The sequence below is a fragment of the Mastomys coucha genome, unplaced genomic scaffold (assembly GCF_008632895.1).
Source record: "Mastomys coucha isolate ucsf_1 unplaced genomic scaffold, UCSF_Mcou_1 pScaffold23, whole genome shotgun sequence".
In the NCBI taxonomy this organism is placed as follows: Eukaryota; Metazoa; Chordata; class Mammalia; order Rodentia; family Muridae; genus Mastomys; species Mastomys coucha.
Window position 1 is genome coordinate 95,843,218 of NW_022196906.1, and position 19,444 is coordinate 95,862,661.

Below are 19,444 nucleotides of genomic sequence, written 5' to 3' on the forward strand. Positions count from 1 at the left end.
AGGATGTTTCAGGTATGAAAGCTGTTTTGAGCCTGCTAATGTTCCCTAATTACAGGCCTTTTGGTAGAGAGAGAAAAAGATAAAGAGTGGGTGGGAGACACAGGGTGGGGAGGCCTGACTTAGCTCAATGGTTTACCTGAAGAGGGAAGGGGAGGAGAGAGGAGGAGGAAGAGATCAGGGGGCCAGAGGTCAGCGGCAGGGGGCTGGCCTCTCTTGGCTGAGAAAGCTAAACTAATTCCTGGGTAAGAGCTAAGGGAAGGATTCCATTCATGGCTGGTACTGTGAGAAAAAGACAACCTTTTTCACAGTGTGCCTGAATTCCTGGACACCATGGGCGTCTCAGCTTGAATCTTCCACAATTCACAGCTGTGGCTTGTCCTAAGCAGGCATCTCATTAGTTGTGTCCTAGTCGAGGATCAGCCTACCAGGAATTAAAGGGCAACAGGGTCACTGTTGAGCCATGGGATCTAAGGTGATTTCTCTGCTGGCTGTTTCTCACTTTTGTTTCCTTAGCAGTAAGATGGAGCCCATGGAAGCCCCGTGGTTGGTTCACAGGGGCCTCTTCTGTTGTGTTAGGTGTGTTTGTTTGTTGTTGTTTTTAACTTGTCTCATTTGCTATCTAAGAGCTTTCTGGAATCAATACCCTGAGAGAGTTACGGTATGTCCCCCTTCCCTACAGACCCCAAGTGTTCACTGGGCCTAGCTCAACACTGAGCATGAGCAACAATCCTCATCTATTCGAGGGTGGGTATAGAATCCAAGACAGCCGGACCCAAGTAGAACAAATACCAAGGCTTCTGCTCCAGGGAGGGGCCAGCAGCAGCTGTTTCTTCTTTTCCAGCATAAAGATGGAAAAGGCTAAAAAGGGCAGGAATTGCTGCAGACATGTCGTGAGACAGAGGAGCTGTAGCATCCGACCAATACCCAAAACTGTGGGAGACAAGCAAGAAGAAGGCGTGAGAAGAGACAGAAAAGAATAAAAGAGACAGATGTGGCACTGGGTGTCGAGGGGCTGTCAGCTCATACCCATGGTCTAGATTGGCCCAAGCCATGCATAGCCCATGCTATCTGGACCATCCATGCTGTGAGCTCAACTCTGTCTTCAAAGTCTGCTTTGCACTTTTCTGTCACTGGCCATCAAAAGCCCTGACTGAGGACATGTGAGTGCTGGGGGTGGGGGGGAGGGGCACCAGGACTTAGCCAATGGGGCACATACTCTCAGATCAACACACAGTATGACGAAGCACAACGGGCTGCACCCTCTGCCCTCCTGCTCCTGGCATGCCTCCAAAGTCAAATAAGGGACAGTCCATTCACAAAACCCTTCCTCTCACCCGCAGCTAAATTTCACTTGGATCTGCCCCTAACTCAGTTCAGGCGTTTCTATCCTAATTAGCAGGATTGAGTCATCAAAGGAGGAGGAGAAGAAAATGAGCCCTCCAGAGGGCTGATAATAGGCTAGTGTTTCCTAAATAAGTGCCAAAGAAAACTTCTTTACCTACCCCTGTCCTGTGTGATACTGTTACCCAACAGAACACAGGAGGTAAGGGAGTCTAGCAGGCAGGCCCTGATCATGTAGTCAGGGATCAGCCAATGGGGATGTGAGCAGAGATTTGAAGTCCTGACCTGGCCCACGCTCCTGTCCTAGACCCGTGTGTCACTTACCAGCCCAGAAAAATCGGAATTGATTCTGTTGGCCTTGGAAGAGGCAGGCAGTTACTGGAGTGGCTTTCTCTCCTGAGTGTAATTTCCTCACTCCCATGAGAGCCAGTTGGCAAGAGTGCTTGGAGCACTTGAGGATGGAGGACAGAGCCAGGGAGGCTGAGTGGCCCAGACAGGCCACACACCTGGATAGCCAGACAGTGCGAATGGGGAAAGCCCTACAGGAGCCTGCAGTTTGTGCAGGAAGTTAATGGCCAGGCACAGACTTTCAAATGGGAGTCTTTCTCTCCTTAGCGACTGGCTCCAGGAGCTTAGCTTAGTCAATCCAGTCCTCCTGCCACAACACAGAACTGCCCAGAGAGGCCTCAGTAAAACTCTTTAACTTCATCTGTCCATGACACACGTGCACATATATCTACACAGGCATATACATGCACACCTAAAAATACATATGTATTCAGATACACGCATGTACATACACATACACATACACATACACACCACATAGATACATTGGTACATAAGTAGAAATGTAAAGGTATACAAATGTATATAAGATCACAGATACACATTAATATGCACATATACATATACACACAGATACATATACATATATACACAAATATAAACATACAATACATACATATATACATATAATTATATGCCCAAACACAGGCACATATGGGTGCATATACATACACATACATATAACATATATAAATATATGCATATACAAATATACATACATGTGTATGTGTATATGTGTGTGTGTGTACATATATATATATATTGATTACACACAGAGAGTGCATAGGAGCCCAGTTTACTTAAACTGTGGGCTCACCAGGCTTGATTCTGGGTCTCTTTTCTAATTTTCCTCTATCAAGCCTTGGTGAAGAATGGCTTATTAAAATAGTCAACCCCCCATGCCACTGGCTGTGAAGGTGATTCTGAAAGGCAGCACAGAGACACATGGAGTCTGCAAGCCCACAAAGAAGTCTTTGAAGATGAGAACTTACATAGACAGTCACTCTTAGAGACTCACATCATAGATACAGGAACTGACACAAAAGAAGGCCATCTATGACCCAAGTACAATAGTAGGTGAGCTCTGCCCAAGCTCTTTGAGAGTAAAGGGTTTGGATTTCCAACAAGGAAATTGAATATACCTGATTCTCAGGGGACACATGGACGTGCCTCTAACCCATTATAGTCAGGGCTTGAAAAAGAAGGGCATCTCCTGGGTGTCCATTCTCCTTCCTCGGGCTCATCTCCCAGGTAATGCTTTTTGCATTGCTAACTAGCTCTTTATTTACAGTTGGATATTGCAAGGCCTATAACTAACTCTTTGTTAGGCTGCAATGGACCTGTCCTGGGCATCTCTTAGTGTAGAGCCCTGGGTTACAGATGCAAAGAAGTATCCCTTACGCAGCTGAAAATCATTCCTGGAAACTGTGCCCTGCTAGGCTGCCACCAGGGACACAGACCTAGAGCAATTTCATCCTCTGGGCCTTGAAAACATGGCCGCATCCTTTCTATACGGTAGTCTGTGAGAAGCCAGTGCTGTGACCACTGAGCCACAAATGGAGGCGTAATTAGGAGGCTCCCAGAGGGGACAGAACAAAGCTAACATATGCAGGGCACAAGGTCGGGGAAGAAGGCAAAAATGGAAGAGGCCAGTCAGCATCTAGAAACAGGACTGACTATGGAGGACCATGTATCCATAAAAAAACCACTATTTAAAATGTAGTGATTAAATTGAACTCTCCACTTCCCAGAGGTCTTACACAGTGGAGAGCTGAAAGAACAAGGGTCTACCCGGCCTAGGAAGGGGGTTCTGGAGAACCTCACTGGGATGTTCTCACATAACCACAGTCCTTCAGAGGGAACCCAATACTCCCTAGCATTGTCCACTTATAATAGGAATTTTACTCTTTCTCTGTTTACCAGGTAGCATGGGATTTTGATTAAACCAAGTGACTTACACTAAAGGTAGGCTGCTTAATTACCAAGCAGTATTTTGAATTCAGGCATAAATACGTTCTGATTTTGACATGTAATAGTACAGTCAGCTTTCTAATAACAGAACTGAAAACGGCTTCTGAGCTAGGTGTGGGTGGTGAGCCAAGCCCAGATCAGGCAGTTCTCAAACACAACAAAGAAACACAGATAGCCACATAAACCAAAGGTCTCTTAGGATCCCTCTCTACAGAGCCCAAGAGGCTGCCATGTAGTATGGACAGCATCCACTACAGTGCCAGCCGCTTCCCCTCTTGGGAAGGGCAGAGCGATCCCTTCTCGGGGCAGGACAAACCTAACCCAAAGTTCCCTACAGGCTCATAGAATGACATCACCCAGTTGCCTTCTCCAGCCTGATTCACTAATGGCTTACTGACTACAGAGAGATAATTCAAGTGGCCTATGTCAACTAACTTTTCCACTGGGTCCGAAGTAGCCATGAACCACCTAGGATAGCTTTTTAGCTTCTCAAATGGCCTAAGATCCTCTGGGTCTGAAGTTTACCTTCTAGGACTTCTCTTCACTTAGACAGGCTGTACCTAACATCTTACCCCTCACATAAGACCACAGCTTCAGGTCCTACTCTACTCTCAGGTGTGCCTACATACCTGATCTAAAGCCTCACTAGAGCTCCCTCGGTCACAACAGTCAGTCCATAAGATGCCAACAGTCTCCTGCTGTCCTCAGCACCTCCATTCTTCAATCTCACCATTACATCTATAATTCTGGGTACATCCACTGCCATAACTCCTACTGGTAGACCCGAGCAGGTGAAAGAGAGCCTGTAGACCGGCCTAACATATGCATGGGCAGCCTTCACTTACAACTTGGTCCTAGCTTCAGCCATATTCCTTCTGATCTTATCTGGCCTCTCTCCAATAGTCAGTAGCAGTTGGTATAAATGCCTGCCACCTCCTAAAGTTGCATGCCTCAAGATTCCCCAGCACAGCTTCACTGTCTAAAACCTTAATCCCTGTCTCAGACAGGAGGTCTGAAGTTAGGATAGATTCCATTTCATAGCTTTCTTCACCAACCTAGATCACCCCGGTCTCTCCATATACCTTGATCTCTGTCCTTGGATTTCAAGAGAATAGGAGTTGCTTCCCCCTAAAAGCAAATGTGTCCCCAGTCTCTCCGATCTTCCATGTACCACTCTGTCTACATCCTTCTTCATTGCCACAGTCTACCTAGCTTTACCTCCTACTGACTGTCACTACATAATCACTGCTTCCGGTCCCTACCCTGGGTACTCTCTGAAAGCATCCATGTAGATTATGGGGCTAGACATAATGGTTAAGTTCATACCCAGCAGCCTTTGCCTGTCTTGCCTCCTCTTCCTCCTCAACACTCCCTCCCTTGGTGTCAATGAAATGGTCCTCTCAGCTTCCTTCCACCTCCCAGGCTACTCCTCTGTCTTATCTTTCTGTACCTGACCTTTCAGTACAGTTACGTAGCCATAACACTTGGCTGTTCTCCAAGGGACACAGGCACCACATCATGGTCTCTCTCCTCACTGAGTGAAGCCCTTAGAAGGAGTCTACTGCCATGAGGTCAAACAGACCTGCCTATGGGGGCACCAGAGGCACTGCAAAGGCAACATGTCACAGCTGAGCCTGCCTCTTCCCATGTAGTGTGCACTTTCTTTTGTGTCCAAGAATGATATCCTTTACACACATAAATCAAAAAGTTTCAACAAGTATACACTAGATTGGCTTGTGAAGCAGTTCTTGATGGTGGCAAATGCACCAGGTTCTGTAACCTAGAGGCCATGATATGGCTAGAAAGCAGAATGATGAAGTATAAGGGAATCCAATGCTACCAGAGAGGTGTAAATGCTGCAATGGGGTAGGGTGTTGCTGGGAAAACCTCCCTGACACCTAGAAGACCTGTGATGGAGCAGGGAAGGGCCCAGCAGAGCTAGAATGCAGGGAAGGTGTCCCTGAGCGTAGGCCAAGTGAACAGAGAGGTCTGAAGATGATAAAAGATTCAGAGATTGCTCCTGATCTCAGCCTTTGCTGTAGACTAAGGAGGTTGTAAGGCTATGTGCATAGGTGAGAAAGGGAGAAAGAGGATGTTCTCCTTGTGCTGTACTGAGACAGACAAACCCTGAGCAGCCAAAGCAAGATGCGAAGTTGGATACAGGAACTCCTTGTGAATTACTAGCATACACAGCCTCTACTCAGGATAGCAACAGAAAGAGGAGAGAAAAGGGCATAGGATGGACGCATGGTCTTTAAGATAGCCCTTTCAACCCAGGCCAAGGACTAGCCTGACCATCCCACTGGTTGCTGTAAGCCAGACAGACTCAAGAGGCTCTTGGAGCATGAGTTGATGACTTATCTGGTTGTAGAATTCCTATAAGAAATGCACTGGAGGTAGCTGCATCATGCTAAGAACAAGGTGTGCGTATGGGGGAAGGGAGGGAATGCCAGCATGTGAGCAGCCCAGACAGCTGTCATCTCGAGAGGGCAACACTTGACTTTGAACATCTCCTTCAAGGAAAATCTTCCTTGGAAAAGACTGAAAGTTTAAAAAGGTAGGTGTTGGGCTGGAGAGATGGCTTAGTGGTTAAGAGCACCGACTGCTCTTCCGAAGGTCCTAAGTTCAAATCCCAGCAACCACATGGTGGCTCACAACCATCCTTAATGAGAGATCTGACTTCCTCTTCTGGAGAGTCTGAAGACAACTACATTGTATACATAGAATAAATAAATAAAATCTTTAAGAAAAAAAAGGTAGGTGTTATGTACAAAAAAGAAAAGTAAAGAAAGACAAATCGAGGGTGGGAAATCCACAAGTCATATATAATATAAATTATTAATTTATATTTATCATATTATTTAATATATATTAATATTATAAAGACAAGGCATACAAGCAAGCCAACAATGTAATTTGTAGAAGGGGAGAAGCTTTGGATATACAGGGATCCTAGACTGGTCATGTGGCCAGCAGTACATGAAGTTCCTGTTTTCTCCTGGCTGCACACAGTATTTCTAGCAGCATTTGGACCTGTCCAGGGTAAGGCGCCTTTGCTAGATCCTAACTCACTGTTCTGGGGACTGCTAGCTTCATCATGGCTCAAAGCATGGCACTTGTGTCTAGTAGTGTAACCTGCAAACACAGGTTTTGGGCATGGGAATCTAGACATGAGAGTCCTGGGGAGTGCCCACTGAGAGCACCACTGATCTACCACCTGAGGAGCTCTTAGGACAAGATGGGGACCTGTTGTGCTGAAGTGCCCTGTGGATGCTACTTTACCAAGCACAGAAGCCTGGGGCCACCCTACTCTACCTGACTTCTCTCCTTGCATTGAAAGAAGAACCTACTCATCCCTCTGCACTCTCCCTTTATCATAAAGACCTAGAGCCAGCCAATCACTGTGCAGGACATGTGAGCATCTTCTCTACCCCCTCCATCCCACTGTGGTCCCCCATTTCTGACCACCCTCCTTCACTCCTCTCAAAGGTCTCTGGGAGTAGAGCATTTTAATCTTATTCTTTGGATACACCCACGGCAGCTGAAGGAGACTTTTCCACGCCTTTCTCTCAGTGATTCGCATATCAACTGGGCGACCCTTTTACTCTGTTAACCAAATCGCTCCATCTCCTGGAAGATTAAAAACTCAAGGACCATCTGACTGAGCTGTGTTCTAATACGCCCCTGCTCATCCTGACACTCTCCACTCTGCCATGTTCTATGCATAGATTTGGGCCTCATGTCTTTTCATGACCCACTCTTTGACCAGTTGTCTCTCTTACCTTGAGTATCTTCCCAAGCTCCCCAAACCTATACCTATCATACCTATCAAACTTCTATTCACTTCCCTAAATCCAGCTCACATGAACTTTCTTCATCTAGACGTCTTGTCCCCTCCAGTTCCTCACTGGCCAGTTCTGTATCACATAAGTCTATTCATTTCTCCAGTGTCACAGAGATGTGCCCTAACTCATTGATGAACATGGATGACATGTTTGAAAATATGGTTTTCACAGGAAACCACGAGCATCGCAAAGCTGTTCATCATAGCTACAGGGTCTAGCCAGATACATGTACACTGACCAAATGAATAAAGAATGTGTTTCTAAGAAAAGCTCCAGGTGAAAGACAGCCTCAGCCCTTCTGACTGCCAGCCCCTTCCTCATGCCCTTGGCCTCTCTGCAGCCTGTGGGCACTGCTGATGTCTGATGTGCTATAAAGGCATTAGCTTTAATGTCCCCTTTCTGACACACGTATGGCTTGTATTGACTGGGAGCTAGCTGTCTGGAAGTACTGGGTCAAGAGATGTTCTACACCACACAAAAGGGAGCATCTCAGGTCTGAAACCCTGTGGTGCTGCTTTCTAGATAGGCAATGTACCCCGCATTCGCTCTGTGCACTGTTAGCCACGTGTATGGCTCTAGGAAAGCCCTGCCCCTCCCAGCCACCTTATAGAACGGAGCTCTCCTGCAGGAGTGAGGAGGCTGCTGTGATACTCACCCCAGAGGCAGGATTGGCCGTCCATCCCAGCTCTGCAGTGGCCGTCCTTGTGTCCATCAATGTTTCTGCAAACCAGAAAGAGAACAGAGCATGAAGCTATGTGTGATAGTAGATGGTGCCAGAAACAGTCTTGGGTATCTTTACATGCAGGCTCCTTTGTGATGACCCAGACACAGTGAGGGGGCAGAGTCAGCTCAGACCCATTGCAGACCTCCTGTTCTTTCCAGTTGCCCATGCCTTGACCTATCTTGGCACTCACATCTTTATCTCCCATATCCAGCCTCTACCCACATTGCATTACTCGACCCAAGGGCTTTCTCAGGGCCCTGCTGACCCAGTAGCCAAATGACCAGCCTTTCTCTAGCCTTACTGAACCTTCTGTGTGTCCTCTTCCTCTGCACCTAACTGCTTCTCCAGCCTCACTTCTCTCCCTTCAGATTCCCTGGCCTCCTCTAAGGCATCCATCCCTTTTGATGTCCTTAAAAGTTCTCAGACAACAACTGACATTCCCACAAGTCTCTTTGCCCCTGGGCCAGACATATGCCCACCCTCTCCCCCAGTAACCTGACAGGTGCTTAGACAATTTGACAAAGAGCAGATCCAAAACAGGAAGGCAGTTTCAACCCTAGAATCAATCTAGATGAGCATATCTTCATCTCCTGTTGGTCTTCTGAACCTCCTGCTCCTAGCTCATTCTGTCCCTGGCCCGGCAATGGCTGATCTATTGTCATTAAAAGTAAAAGCCATTGTCTTTAATCATATTACTATATGATTTTTTTTCTGGCTGCTTTCAAGATAATAGTTTTAAGAAAAACTCACATTTTGAGAATATTATAGTTTCTCCTTTGTTACTGTTTTGTTAGTTTTGGGGGAGGAGACTTTTTTGAGCTAGCTAATGTCGAAATTGGCCTTGAACTCACAATCCCCCAAAGTCCAATTCTCGAGTAAAAGAAGCCTGCATCACCAAAGCAGCTTCACAGCTTCACTCTTTCTCATTGCTAAGTGCAATCCTGTTTTATGAATGCACTTCAATTTTTACATATGCTTATTCTCTTCCAAATTGGAGCTATTGTACGAGAATAGAATTCTACTCATTCCAAACCTTCAACATTGCATACTTTGCAGACTGTGTCTTCTTCATGGCTCAGTGATGTTCCACTCCTCCATACACACACACACACACACACACACACACACACACACACACACACACACACTCTCACACTCTCTCTTTTTTTAACTTCATTCCAGTGGATGTGTTAGTTGATCCCACATTTTGGCTATTGTGAACAATGCTGGAATAAACATAACATGCATGCTTCTCTTTGACACAATGATTCCATTCCTCTTTTAAAACATATGCAGACATGGGATTGCTGAACAATATGAAGAAACATCGTTTGGTTGTTTTGAGAGCCACCCCTTCTATTTCTTAATAGTGATCTTACTCAATTACATTCCCAATAGCAGAAACGAATAATGTCGCTTTTCTTTCCTTTCTCACCAGTGTCTGCTTTTCGTCTTCACCATGGCAGCCATTCATCATGGGATGAGATGACAATTCAATGTCATTTTGGTTTGCATTTTCCTGAGGATCAGTGAGGCTCAGCACATGTGTTCATGAGTTATGAGTCTTCATGTGTGTGTGTGGGTGCACGTTTGTGCATGTGTATGCATTGGTATGTATGTGCATATGTGGTGTGTGTGTGTGTGTGTGTGTGTGTGTGTGTGTGTGTGTGTGTGTCGGAGTGCAGGTATGCATGTGTGGGATTCAAACTCCTCTTCATGCTTGTGTGGCAATGACTTACCCACTGAGCCATCTTCCCAACCTTGTACTTTTTTCATGTGTTAATTTTTGTATCTTCCCATGAGGTATGTCTATTCATTATGTCTGCTTACTATTAACTAGACTTTGTTGGGGGTGAGTTGATTGAGTTCTGTAGACATTTTCCCCCTATGTCAGGTCTCTCTCTGTCCCTCCACCCTACTGTTTCCTTTGCTGTGTGGAGACTCCATTGGACAGAATTCCATTTGTCTACTTTTGTTTTTGCTTCTTCTGCTTTTGGTGCTTTTTTTCTCATATATAAAATATCTCTGCCTATGTCAAGGCATTGAAATATTTCCTCCAGAAGTTTCATGGTTTCAGGGCTTTTATATTAATTTCAGTTGGTTTTCATACATTCTGAGACATGGGAGACTACTTTTATTTTTCTGCATATGTACACTCAGCTTTGCTAGATCCATCTATTGAAGAGACTGTCCTTTCTTCAACAGGTGCTCCTGAAACTTTTGTCAAAGGTTAGCTGGCTGTAATAAATGGATTCCTCTTTCAGGGTTTTCCTTTTTATTCCATGGGTCTGTATATGTCTTATTCTATGCTGTTTTGATTACTATAGCTTTGTGGCATGTTTTAAAGGCAATCATTGTTGAGAACAAAAAGGTAGATACATGTAGTTAATACAATAAAGCATTTTATTATACTGAGGGTCATCACACAAGGTTCACACTCTAAATTCCTAACTACTGTCCTAAGCCTATCTCCCCAAGGCTGCTCACTTGTTTGATGTATCTTAGCTGAAGTCGAAGTCCAGTCTCTAACAGAAGTCTCTAATTTGAGAGTCTCTAGCCATAGGGATGATCAAGGTGGTGTCTCTCCAGATGTGCATAGTACAGCACTGTTCATGATCTCTGCTTATATCCAATGGGCATCATGAGGTTCTAGGATTGTTTCTGGTTATCTTGGGTGAGTGATGTTACTGAGTTCTGATTATCAGGTGCAGCCTTGGATGTAGTGGGGATCCCTGACTAAACTATTTTTACATGTCTAAAAGATATTTGTAGTATGCTCAGTACATGCATTATGATACCACCTACTTTGCTCTTCTTGTACAGCATTGCTTTAGGTAACCTGAATCTTGTGTCTTTCCATACAAATTTTGTGATTCTCTCTTCTAGCCTTGTAAAGAATGTTATTGATATTTTGATGAAAACTAACTATATCGAGTTTGTGATTGCTTTGAGTAGAATAGACATTTTGACAAAAGTGTTATATTCTCCTAATCTCTGAGCAGGAATTGTCTTTCTGTTTTATGTGATGCTGATACTTCTATAGCAGTAGTAGTACAGTGATGCTGTGAATTTCATCAGTTTTGCTTGTCTAGAGATATCGTTTCTTCTTTCCTTCACTTCCAAAGGTAAATATCGCTGGGTATAATATTTTTGGTTGGCAGACTGTTTTTATCTCTCTGAACTTTGAATGTACCATAACATTCCCTCTCCGCCTATAAGCTTACTGCAAAGAAAACTGCTGTTTGTTTGCCACAGGGGGTGGGGAGGGGCCCTCTTAAATGTGATCTGACACTTCTCACTGTTTTTAGAATTTTGTCTTGTAATTTTCAAAGCTTGAGTCTGAACACCATGGAGAAGACCTTTGTAGGTCAAATCTATTTGAGGTCTTTTGGGCTCCCAGGATCTGAATGTCCATATCTCTCCCAGGGTTAAGGACATGTGCTACTATCATTGAAAACATCCCCTGTGTCTTTTCCATCCCTTCACTTTCTTGAATACTGATAATTCCGAAAATAATTTGGATAATGGGGCTCCAAAAGTCCTAACTCTCAAGGCACCCCCATCTCATGCCCTTTTATCTAACCCGAGATGTTTTAAAAGACTCAGCTTCCAGTTCAGAAATTCTTTCTTCTCACTGGTGTAGTCTACCAGTGGAGCTCTTAACTCCATTTTATATTTGATTTGCCAAGTTCTTCAGCTCCAGTCTTTGTTTGATTCTTCCCCACAGTCTCTGTCCTCCACTGTACCCTCAGTCATATTGTGAGTTGATTTCTTAAAATTCCATTGACTCATCTGTTAGTATTCTTTTATATCTCAGTGACAGTCCCTGGAATCATTATTCTGAATCGCACGTCAGCATCTTATCACTTTCCTTTTCTTCGGGGTCCTTTGCTAGAGAGTAGTGTACTCCTTGGGAGACATTTTGTCTCTGTGCTTCTTGATATTTACTGCGTCTCTACATCGATGTTTGCACATCCCAAAGATTATGTGTCTCCTTCAATTGAAGGGCAACCTTCATATGAACATCTTTCAGCTGAAGATGTTTCTTAGTGTAGTCGTCTGGTAGACTAAGTTGGATTTACTTCCAGGTAAGTGCTGCAATACAGTCTCTATATAGATCCTTTGGTTAGAATCAATAGCTTTTAAGATAGTGCATGTGACAGTGGGGCCCATCTGATTTCAGAGACAGTCTAGCAGCCACGTGGATGTAGTGATTGGTGCACAGAGCAGCCAACAACAACATAGGCATGCAAAATTAAGGTATCCATAAGAGAATGGTGATCCTAGGCATGCAAAATTAAGCGGTTGATTCCTTAGGACCCAACTGGGATGAGGACCTCTGTCATTAGTAGTCTCTCCTATAATGGCGGTAGTGGTACTAGGAACATGTAAAGTATGGGGGAATGTGTCCCTAAACCCCATTTGGTCATGAGCACTGCTGGCAGCAGAGATCCACTGAGAAGCATGTCCTCGGGAAACCACAACAGGCAGTAGTGATGTATGCTGGTAACAGTAGCGCAGAGAAGCGTGAGGTAGACAGGCCAGGTCCCAGAAGGCAAGGGCTTTGTTTCCTGGGGCCTTAGGCCTCACACCACATACTGTGTTGAACCACATGCCCCTGCTGTAAAGGGCACTGCATAGGTTTTGGTGCTGGAGACACAGTTGCACCGCTGGGTCTAGTTGGGGTCATGAAGCTCTCATGCTTTGGGTGAATTTGGGAAAATGTTTGTGGAGCACCCAGGATGGGCATAGGCAGAAGTTTACATTCCCACTGGGGAAAGGCATATGAAGTCCTCTATCCTAAAGAGGGTACTGCTTCCATCACACTAGTAGCCACTGGAGGAGGGGAGAGGGGAGGGGAGAGGAGGACGAAGATAATGTAGGCTCCTTCTCTGAGAAACACCATGATGCAAACTCCAGGCAGCAATCTCTACTTGGCCCAGCCTACCAAGATTTTGGAACTCCCTTGCTGCTAGACTTCAGCTATCCCTGGAAATGGGGTTCTGTTGGGGGTGTTCTACTGACCATTCGCTCACCCCCAATATCTCCTTAACAGGGGCGGAGGGTCCTGATTCCTGCTGTTCTTTGCCCATCACTGGGTAGCCAACCCAGCTCTCCCTGTCTCACAGAGCTTCATTCAGTCCTCTCAGCTTCCACTCCCCTGTGGTTCCTGAAGGGGAGGCAAGCACTCTCCACTCCTACCCAGCCACTCTTGGGTCTCCTCAGAGTTCTTTTCCTGCCCCAGAATTGGCTCATTTTTCAGATATACACTTCATATTTACTCCCGTTTAGGTGCTTGCCTTTTGTGTTCTCAAGAGCACACGGTTTTTTTGGTTTTGATAAAGCCTAACTCATCAAGTTTCTCTTTCATACTCTACTACCCTGAGCACTCATTGCTCAGTTCAAAGGTTCAAAGATTTTATACCAAATACTTTATGAGTCCTTTTGAGTTGAAGTTTTTGGGATATCATAGAAGTGATAAGTCAATGTGTTGTTTTTTTTATATGCTCATTAAATTGTTCTGGAAGGCTAACTTTCTCCTTTTACACAAGGTCTTACTTTGTTGCCCAGGCTGATCCAGAATTCCTGAGCTCAAGTGATCCTCCTGCCTCAGCCTTCTGAGTAACTGAGATGAGAGGTGTGTGGCCCAGCCCCCCAACTCAAGTGATGTCTTTGACAATTCACACATGCTGCTGGAGGTGTCTTACACACCCAGATTCCCCGGGGTACATACATATCAGCAGACCAGCACAGCACAACCCAGCTGCAGACATGCAGAGCTCACAGGGGTGAGTAGAGAGACTGATGATACTTTTATTCCTGCTGACCTTTCACTGCCTCCTCTACCCCATGTGAACAGCTATTCCTCGCTCACTGCTTCAGGGAAAAGATAGGAGGGCAGAAAGCTGAGTTACAAAAATCTTTGGACTTAAAGGAACCAAGAGTCAAGACAGGAACTAAAGGTTGAAGGAGAAACTGGAGGTGACATGTGGAAATAAAACAGAGAGACAATGATGACTCTATCATCGCTGAGAGGCTTCAGGGGCAAAGGACTTACTACGCAAGCATGATGAACTGAGTTCAGATTCTCAGCAGCTATGTAAAGGCAGGTCACACATCTATAATCTCAGCACTGGGGAGGCATCAACTGGAAGATCCTGGTGACTCATTGGCCAGCCTGTCTAGCTAAAATGGTAAGCTCCATGATCAGTAAGATATGCAGTCTCAATAGGGTGAATAGCAGTAGAAGACACACAACATAGACCTCTGGCCTTGAACATATATGCATGTTCAACTACACACACACATACACATACACACAGGCAGGCAGACAGACAGACAGAGAAAGAGAAAGGAGAAGGAAGAGGAAGTGGAGGAGGAAGAGGAAGAAGAAGAAGAGGAAGAAGAAGTCGTCCTTGATATACTGATATACTCATTAGTCAGTGCTACTCCAGAAAGCTGCCTACACCAGAGCCCAAGACAGAGTTCCAGACACAGGGTCCTGGACATCTTTCATCCCAGTGTGTAAAACCACAAACAGTGGCCTTGACTTCTAATGGCCACTTGAAGAGCCTTCAAGAAGCCTGAGGACCTGAGCAAGTCTGATGAAGGACTACAAAGAGGATCTTTATGGACCACAAACAAGGGCCAGGCAGTCACTAGGAGCCTGTGCAGGATGCATCAGGCCATGGGGATATCTATAGGGCACGACCAACAGGACAACAGAGAGCCTCCCCCTGCACCTTGGCAGTGGGTAGCATGCCTGGAGCACAGCTAGCCTCTCTGCCCACGATGGATTTGATGACTCGCATTATGAAGCTACTTGGGAGAGGGAAAAGCTGCGTTTTCTCATCCTCTTTGGGCTTCAGTTAGGGTTGAGCCTGGTGCTATCACAAGCAGAACCACAGAGCATCTTGAGTTTTGTTTTCCCCGCCGACTGCCGACAGCTGGGGTCCTTGCGAAGAGCAAACTTCCCTTTTCTCCTCATCTCCACTTCACAGCACTAATAGCGCTCATCATGACACACCACATTTACATAATACACTTCTCAGAAGGTACTCCAGGAGCCCCTGTAGAAGCTCATCTCCGTGATCATTAAAATATCTCTGCCAGGTGGGTCTGAGCAGGGACAAAAGTATCCGTGCAACAGAACAGCAAACCACGGCGCAGGCGCAGAGACGGACGCTACTTTCTGAAAAGTCACACAGCTTCCCACCTTGACATGGAGAGCCTCAAGCCCCATCGGGCAGATCTGGAAGCTTCCTGCAGCTCTGGGATTGAAGGGTGGTGCTTTCTCTTTGGGCCACAAAGCCACAAAAGCTCCCAGAATGCAAATCCTTACCAACCACAGAATTTCATTGAAGGGGTGCTGGGGAATAATGGTGGCAGAGGAAATGGAGTCCGGAATCAAAACTAAGTACGGGATTTCATTTCCAAACCTTCCAGGGACTCCTTTGTTCTGTTAATTCCATAAATACAAGCTCCGACTCCATAACAGTCATAGGCACCCATTTTAGACGGTAATTGAATCTGCTTATAAATAGTGTTTTCCACGCAGTCTATTGGACAGAAGTTGCAGCAAGAGGTATCCATCTCCTAGCATTCTGTCCAGGGTAGAGAAGGAGGACCACCGCCACATGACCCCCCCTCCATGTGATTAAGGTTAGTTGCTCTTCTGGAATGGGGAGGTCCTGATTACAGCTTTCCGCTCTGGCGGGGGCCGAATAAAAGTAATTTGGGGAGGTTTATATCTCCCTGGAGAGGAAGTCAGCACTCATTTGCATTTATAAAGCATATTGAGAGTTCTGGCAGAAAGTTATGGTGGAAGCACAATTAAATATTTACCGTCACTTCTGCTCTCAAACAGTGGCACGGGGACCAGACCAGCTGGAAGGGCATGTGTTGCTGTCAGATCCAAAGATGCCTGCAGGGGACAGGGCTCTGGGACCCATGCCCATCACCTCCTAGGCTCCGCCCCTCTGGGAGCTCATGTATAATGTGGAAAAACAACACTCTGGGACGACCAGAACGCAGCTCTCACCCACCACCATCTTCTCTGAAGGATGGGGTCTCGGAGGTAAGATAATGAATGGGTAATGGGGAGGCACAGCAGTCTTATAGTTACACTGCTGTAGTAACTTGGTCAGTCCCAGCTTATATTCCGGGTCTATGGGGACAATCTGAAACACTGATACCTATAGGGTGCCCATAAGGTATTTCTAGGGAGGAAATGACACATTTCCATCCTGTCCTCTGCCCCTCACTACTATTTTCCTCCTCGGATTACTGAAAGAAGAGGAGTCCGTGATATATGTTGAGGATACAGGGCTGGATGAGGATGTTGGATGAGCACGTGGATGGGACCTAGTTACAGCAGGTTCTGGCTGCACACAGAGAGCTCAAGGCACTATGCAAAGATTTTCTGCACAGGGGCATGAGTGTATCTGTCTCAGTAAGCACGGCTGATCTCCTAGACTAGGTGAAGGCAGCCTTGGAGAAGGAAAAATAAAACGAGCATTTTACTGTCCCATCAGCCTTTTCAACAGGAAATGGGTAGTGGCTTTCAGATCATCACAGGGAGAGGCAAAGGCAGGTTGAAGGAAACTGAGTGGGAATGCCCTCAAGGGACAGCAAGTCAAAGTGGGAGACAGAAGGGAGCTCTGGCAAGTGCAGGACTGACCAGCAGGAAGGAAGATGGAAGGAGGAGCCTGGCAGGATGAACCCTTTACCTCAGGGACATTTTTCTTTAGGGATTTCAGCATAGGAACCTCATGACCCACTCAGTAACCAGTGGGCCATGCATGGGGGTCTAGGTGGTGAGGCGACATCTAGGCTGCCTCTATGGGAAGAAAGACACACCTGATGGCTGGCTAGGCCAGCAGTTTCTCTTTCTGTCTCCATTGGCATCTGTGGATATATTGATGTTTGAGGGGGAATTAGATACCTGTTGTGATAAAAGAGAGATAAATAAGCTCTCTTTGTTCAGGACAGCCATTCTTTTTTGGAGAGACATAGATTAGACATTCAGTTGATTTACAATGTCCTTCCACGGTGGTAACAATACACACAGGTGTAGAAGGATGAGGGAACAGTAGCTTCCGGTTGTTTCTGAGGCAATGCCTGATGCGTATTTGACAAGACAAGCTCACCGAGCACGGACCAGTGTCACCATGCAGCCCTTTCCTGACAGCCCACAAGAGTCCTGAACCTGGGAGCCACAGCATGGTGTGCTTCACAAACCAGGCTCCTGTCCCTTAGACACAAGAACCTGAGAGTCTTGCCCTGTGGCAGACATGGCTTAAGCAGCCCTAACTCTCCTTTGCAAAGAATCATAGGAGGAGATTGTGAGTCGGCAGCAAAAGAATTCCTGTACAAGAGTTTTTGGGGAGTATGTGGGGATGAGGGCCAGTGCAGACTCCAGAAATAAAATGAGAGTTATCAGACAAGGCAGCCCTCAGGGAGCTTAGAGCCAATCAGGAAATAGAAACTAACCTCATGCAAGTAAATCTTTAATTCTAGCCTCAGTGAATGACAGGAAGGTGGTATACAGGGGCACTTGTGAACAACGAATTAGAAAAGGGTAGGGTCATAGGTAAGCCACCAAAGCCCTGGTAGGCAGCTAGCATTTGTTCCCTTCTCCCCCAGCTCTTGGATCTTGAAAGCACAAGAACATGGACGATGACAAGGACGACAACAACTACTCTACTTTCTCTCTTTCTTTCTCATATACAGAAACACACACAGACACACAGACACAAGAAAAGAGACATACAGACATGCACACATGGCACCTATACATGAGCACATGCTCCCATACGCAGCCCTAAGCCTAGCCCATGCTGGCAGGTATAAGGTGACTCTGCAACTCCAGGGTAGGCTAGGGGTCATGTGTGAGCACAGCTAAGCTTTCTGCCTTTCCCAGGGACCTCCATGCTACCCCAGACCCAGGCCTGCACACTGGGCATGCCAGCCTCAACCCTACCTACACACTGGACAAGCCGGACTTGTTGGCTCCTGAATGGCATCTGCCTAGTCCTTCAGATGTTCCGTGGTCCCCTGGATCCTCCTGCAACAAGGTCTCAACACCATCACAAGATAACCAAGCCGAATTTCCTAGCATGTCCAAACCTCCCTGTGGTAGCACAGACTGGCCAGCTGTGATTGGGTCCCTGTTCCTCTGTATTGGCTCAAAATGAACCCAGGAAGAGGCTTTGTTAGATCTGAGTTTAGGGACAGGGTTGGGTGATTGTCAGCTGTTAAGGGTACCTCACCAGCCAGGCACTTAATAGGGTCTGTATTCTGCCTGGCCTGGAGTAAAAATATTCTCCAAGTAGGTTTCCATGTTCCACCTCCAAGCATGGGTCCACCCCATCTAAATCTCTGCACTCATTCTCCCTGTCTTCCCTCTCCTCTTCCTCCACACTAACCTCCCTCCAAACTTTCCTATCACCCTTCCCCAGCACCTGTGCTTTTGATAGCTCAGGAGGATGTGTATGTGTCTAATATATATGTACCCGTTTGTGTATGGGGGTGTACACACACTGTGTATGCAGGTGCATGTACAGGTCAAAGATTTCTCACTGAGCCAGGAGCTCAGTGACTTAGCTAGACTAGCTGGCCATCAAGCTTTAGAGATCCACTTGTCTCTGCTTTTCTAGTAATAATTACAAATGCAGCCCACCACGGTTTCTGGACTTTTATGCACGTGCCCAAGATCTTCGATCTTGAATACCAAGCACTTTATAAACATCCAAGCTGATGTTTCCTACCAAATCATTCATCAACTTCCATTACTTCTTCTTTTGGGACACGCATTTCCTCTGTGTACCTCTTTTCCATTCCTTGCAACCCAAGCCCAGACTCTATCCCTGCACGCTGGGACCCATCTCCTCTGTGATGTTTCACCAGAAGTCCCATCTCATCTGATCTCTATGCAGTTGAATAAATTAGTTTTATCCAACACCAGGGGCCTATGACCACAGAGTGATATCACTATCAAGGGTTTGTCCAGAGGAAAGAACTATCAGAGAAAGGTGGAAGAAAAGCCCTATTTCATGAGCATGTTCATCACAGAATTGTCTACAGTTGAGACTACAACAGTAGCCTATCCTCATACATATACTGGACATACATATACTGGACATAGCACATGTCCAGTGCTGTAGATGTGAATGTAAGCCCCCAAACATATATCAGGAAGTAACTGGTGTGCCCC

The 19,444-nt window shown here is 45.9% G+C and overlaps 1 protein-coding gene across 1 annotated transcript in view; it reads right to left on the minus strand.

Moving 5' to 3' along the window:
• Positions 1-19,444, minus strand: part of Ephb1 (EPH receptor B1) — a 429,402-nt gene that overhangs the window by 291,809 nt on the left and 118,149 nt on the right. Inside the window, exon 2 of the mRNA XM_031343409.1 lies at positions 8,161-8,225. Within this exon, the coding sequence (XP_031199269.1) occupies positions 8,161-8,225 (65 nt within the window). The remainder of the gene's footprint in view (positions 1-8,160; positions 8,226-19,444) is intronic.